The 5562-nt window shown below is 41.2% G+C and overlaps 1 protein-coding gene across 1 annotated transcript; it reads left to right on the plus strand.

Moving 5' to 3' along the window:
- Nucleotides 1-1189: 1189 nt before the first annotated feature.
- On the plus strand, nucleotides 1190-2798 carry LOC136465070 (uncharacterized). Its single transcript, XM_066463958.1, has 5 exons — nucleotides 1190-1300; nucleotides 1378-1456; nucleotides 1596-2195; nucleotides 2612-2696; nucleotides 2789-2798. Exons 1-5 carry the CDS (start codon nucleotides 1190-1192, stop codon nucleotides 2796-2798), a joined length of 885 nt encoding a protein of 294 aa, XP_066320055.1.
- Nucleotides 2799-5562: the final 2764 nt, after the last annotated feature.

Here is a 5562-nt window from a genome sequence, read left to right on the forward strand (position 1 = left end):
ATTGCCAAACAATATAAAAAATTGCACGTTGTCCAAACAACAAAAAATCAAGCACTTGAGATATAGGAGAGAAGTGGAGTTTTATAGTCTCACGCGTCAATAAAACTATCTCTGGCCTGGAATGGAATCCTATGTTAAAGTTTCATGACATCTTTAGATTGATATAAATAACTTAAAATTATTTTGTAGCAGAAATGTTAGTTCAAACTGTCCACTTAAAATTAGAAAAAAAAACAAATAAATTAATACGAATCAATTAACATGCTTCGATCTTTGTAAGATATTACGAACCTTAATCATGCAAATATTTTGTTGAGAAACATATAGAATCTCGATATATGAGTTAATTCTACGATCCGATCGATGCTGTTAATTTGCCAAATACTCCTAAAGATGATTCTACCTAGGACCACAACGTTTACAACTACTAAGCAGCCGACAAGACAACGATGTACAAGGTATGTGATGTGGAGTGCACGTACATAATTTCTATTTTTGCTTTCGTTGTCTGATGTTAAATTGGCACTAATATTAGGATCTGAGCCAGCCCATGCGTCCATCCTCGATCTGACACGTACGTACGTGACGATACGCTTTGGTGTTGTCATGCATGCTTGGCGAGTACTCCCTCCCTACTCATAAAACATGTGGTTTAGGACATGAATGTGCTTACCAAAGAGTGATTAATTAGGGGATATTTCTCCCTATGTGCCCCTATTAAATAGGGTTGCGGGTGTATTCCATACGAGAAAGAACCATAACTCAAACGGCTATCGTAGTGCGTCGTGAGCCCTGAGGACCGTGTTCGATTCCTGGTGGGCGCATATTTTTTGCTAGTGCCCTGATTTTGCATGGCACTGTTTTGTTTCGGCTGAACGTGGCTAAGCGCGTTTCTACGCGATTTTGGCCTAGCGCGCGCGAAAGATGCATGTCGCTGTGCACTGGCGCTCGTTTGTTTCGTTCGTTTTTTTTCGTTTGAGTTCACTGGCGCTATTTTCTTTTCAGTGCACGCGTGCTCAACAGGCCTGACGCTTAGAGTGCTTGGTCTATTTAAACGCCTCGTACCTAGCTTCCTGCATCTACTACCTTGCTTGCTTGCTTAAACTACCGTGCTTGCTTGTTCTTAGCCATGTTCATCTACGGCATGGCTTAGTTTTTTTTTTCTTCTTCTACTTCTCCGTACGGCGCAATGGATGATCCGTTCCCTGCCTTTGATCTGAATGTTCGTATAGAACAAGATGATGACAGCAACCTTCCCTTCAATCTCAACGAGCCAATATTGGAGGATCAACGGTATTGTGTCCATTGTTACTCAGTTTGCTCTTTCCATTTATGATATTCATAGCAGCCGCTTGCAAATGTTGTTTCCTTTCTCAGTTTGTTGTTTCCTTTGATTTGAACTTGCCACTTGATGAATTTGGTGCTGTTGACTTCGATTATGTACAAAACCTCTCAGGTAAGCCATGGCTATTATTTGACGTGGATTTTATTTGATCTTGTCACTTGATGCAATTAGATTTTTTTTTATTGGTAAGCATGTTTAATTTCTTTTAATAGAACAGGTTGTGGCTAACAAGTGATTATTTTTTTAATAGAACATGTTGCTCCCTTTGAAGCAAACCATCAAAGAAAAGACATGACAGAAGACGTCAGAAAACAAATTTATCAATCATTGTTGGCTAGAAGCAAGAATGGGAAACTAGGCAACAAAGATACAACAATCGTTGCTGATCAGTTTGGAGTGCACATTCGGATAGTTCAGCGCTTATGGAAGCAAGGTAAAATCCAACTTGCAAATAACATTCCGGTTGTGGTTGCTAGTCGAAAGAAGGGTAGAAGTGGTCGTAAGGCAATCCCTCTAGATTTGGAACGATTGCGCAACATTCCTCTCAAGCAAAGAATGACCATAGAAGATGTGTCTAGTAAACTTGGTATTAGCAAAGCTAGGATACAAAGATATTTGAAAAAATGTTTGCTTAGGTGCCACTCTAGTAGCATCAAACCATACCTCACAGATGCTAACAAGAAGACTAGGTTGAAGTGGTGTGTTGATATGATTGAGCAAGGTTTGGTTAATGATCCAAAATTTAAGGATTTGTTTGACTTTGTGTTCATTGATGAAAAATGGTTCTACCTCTCTCAAAAATCTGAAAAATATTATTTGCTATCCGAGGAAGATGACCCACATCGCACTTGTAAGAACAAAAACTACATCCCAAGGCTCATGTTCTTGTGTGTATGTGCTCGGCCAAGGTTTAGGAATGGAGAATGTGTTTTTGATGGAAAAATAGGTTGTTTTCCACTTGTCACTTATGAACAAGCTATTAGAAGAAGTCACAATCGTATTCGTGGAGAAGAAGTAATCAAGCCCATTACATCAATCACAAGGGATGTGATCAGAGATTTCATGGTAAATAGAGTGTTCCCTGCAATTCGAGCCAAGCTAGTGGCCAAGAGAAGATGTGAACAAGCCAATTTTCATACAACAAGATAATGCACCTTCTCATTTAAAAGTGGATAATCCTATTTTTTGTGAGGCTGCTAAGCAAGATGGGGTTGACATTCAGCTAATTTGTCAACCACCCAATTCTCCTGGATTTTAACATTCTAGATTTGGGTTTTTTAGAGCTATTCAAGCTATTCAATACAAGAAGGATGCAAAAACAATTAAAGATCTTGTTCCAGCCGTGCAACAGGTAAATGATCAATTGTTTCATACAAGATAATGCACTTGTTTCATTGTTTCTTCAATAACTAATTGATTGATTTCTTCATCACATTTTTGTAGGCATTCTTAGAGTACTCTCCATGGAAAGCAAACATGATTTTTGTAACACTACAAAGTGTTTTGAAAGAAGCCATGAAGGTCAAAGGATGCAACAAGTTGAAGATTCCTCACATGCAAAAACAAAAACTTGAGAGAGAAGATAGGCTGCCATTGCGAATCTCCTGTGAACCTTCCTTGCTAGTTGAAGCCATTAGTAGTCTCCCTGCAAATTAGAAGATGGAAATTAGCTTATGCAAATTAGAAGATGCAAGTTACGATTCCTACAATGTATCTTATGTTAAATGCATGTACCTTACTGATCTTGCTTTGCTTCATCTTCTTTGTTGGCCTGGGGACTGATCTTTGTTTGCTTCATCTTCTCATTGTGCTCCAACTTCATTACAACTTCCTCGGGCAGAATGATGGTGTTACCATGCATTTCAAGTTTTTCTACATCAGGAATGAAGAACTCACAATCAAACTTGTCCATGCCATAGAGGAACCTTGCTGGCACATCGTAGCCTTCATGCAAAAGGCCACAACGGGCACACCTGCGAGCATTGCAGTGAGCTTGGAAGCAGGCTTCTTCGAAGACGCCACCAGCGTGGAACGTGCCGCAACGAGGACACTGTACCTCCTCGACGGAGTCTGGCACCTCCTCGACGGAGTCCAGCGGCTCCACGTTGTCCAGCGCGATGGAGTCCGACACCTCAACAACATAGTCCAGATCAGGCGCGACGGAGTCCGGCAACTCCTGCGGCGTCATCTCGATGTTGTCCAGCGCGACGGAGTCCGGCACCTCAACGACGGAGTCCAGATCAGGCGCGACGGAGTCCGGCAACTCCTACGGTATCATCTCGACATTGTCCAGCTGCAATTCGAGCGAGTGTGGACGCGAGCGATCCACGCGGCGAGCGTGCGGCGAGCGTATGGCGAGCGTGCAGGCGAGCATGCGGCAACCGTGCGGCGATCGTGTCGGCAAGCGATCCATCCGTGGCAGCGAGGAACAGCGGCGACGATGTACTGCGACGATGAAGGGAGTGCCACGCTGCCGTGCGGCGAGAATGGCAGTGCGACGCAATAATGGGTTGCGAGTGAATGGTCGACGAAGGAAACAAAGCGGCAAACGCGATTAATGCTCGGCGGCGCGCGTGATTAGCAAAGGAAGGCAGCCGAAAGGATTCTAGGGGCGAACGCGACCACGTACGGGTTCACGCGGCCACAACGACATGTTTCGCGAAAATGCAGTAGAGGCCCACGACAGCATGTTTTATGAGTATGGAGGGAGTACTGTCTTGGAGCAATTCGAACGAGTAGCTTGTCGTCATATATATATATATATATATATATATATATATATATATATATATATATATATATATATATATATATATATATGGTGCATTTTATATACTCCCCGGAGTAGTTACTCCCATAATTAATAAATCACGTTGCGTTTGTGTACATACTCATTTATCAGTTTGAGTACGTTGACATACTAATACTAAAATACTCCAGATCTTTACTATGTGAATTTTTTTCAAAAGAGCATATATTTTTTAATATATTATATAATACTATGATAGTAGCATATAAAATAAGTATAACCATATTCTCTAAGTATATATACATACTTGTCATACATAGTACCCTAGATGATCTAGTATGATGATATACTTCATCTACATACACTTCGTTGGGCTATATACGCCATAAAATCTAGAGATATACATATGGGAGTAACTACTCCCTAGGAGTAGGAAATAATTTCCCTATATATCTATATATACACACACACATGACGAGTAACTTGAGATAGGATCAAGGAGCACATGGAGATAGCCATGGAGGCAGAGGGTGCCCAATCCATATCAAGTTCCGGTCCACCTCAGACTGTATGAGCAACTCATACTAAAACAAACACCCAGATTGCATACAGACTCTAGGGCGCGCGATAAGTTTTCCGATAGAAACAGTTCCAAGGCAAATCCTTACGAATCAATGGCAATCCTCGTTGAAACAAGTGTATGTACATGATCTATCTATCACGTACATAATTTCTATTTTTGCTTTCGTTGTCTGATATTAAATTGGCACTAATATTAGGATCTGAGCCGGCCCATGCGTCCATCCTCGATCTGACACGTACGTACGTGACGATACGCTTTGGTGTTGTCATGCATGCTCGGCGAGTACTGTCTTGGAGCAATTCGAACGAGTAGGGGAAGGCTATTCTGCAGCTGGTCATAGAATAACTTATTCTATAGCCATCTTGATTTATGATAATATTTGTACCAGTTTACGATAGCATGAATATGCATTTATGATACTTGTGTTACTACAACTTACGGTGATATTTATCATAATATTATAGTAAATCATTTAGTAAGAAGTTACTATAGTCTCGTAAATTAGCATAGTAACTATCGTAACTCAAAGTGGCCACAGAATAAGTTATTCTATGGCCAGCTGCAGAACAGTAGTTATATATATATAGACACACGCACACACGACGAGTAACTTGAGACAGGATCATGAAGAACATGGAGATAGCCATGGAGGCAGAGGGTGCCCAATCCATATCAAGTTCCGGTCCACCTCAGACTGTATGAGCAACTCATACTAAAACCAACACCCAGATTGCATACAGACTCTAGGGCGATAAGTTTTCCGATAGAAACAGTTCCAAGGCAAATCCTTACGAGTCAATGGCAATCCTCGTTGAAACAAGTGTATGTACATGATCTATCAGGGTGTTGCAACACCTTCTTTTGGATTGTTGGGTCATTTATAGC

The sequence above is a fragment of the Miscanthus floridulus genome, chromosome 7, assembly GCF_019320115.1.
Source record: "Miscanthus floridulus cultivar M001 chromosome 7, ASM1932011v1, whole genome shotgun sequence".
Taxonomy (NCBI): Eukaryota; Viridiplantae; Streptophyta; class Magnoliopsida; order Poales; family Poaceae; genus Miscanthus; species Miscanthus floridulus.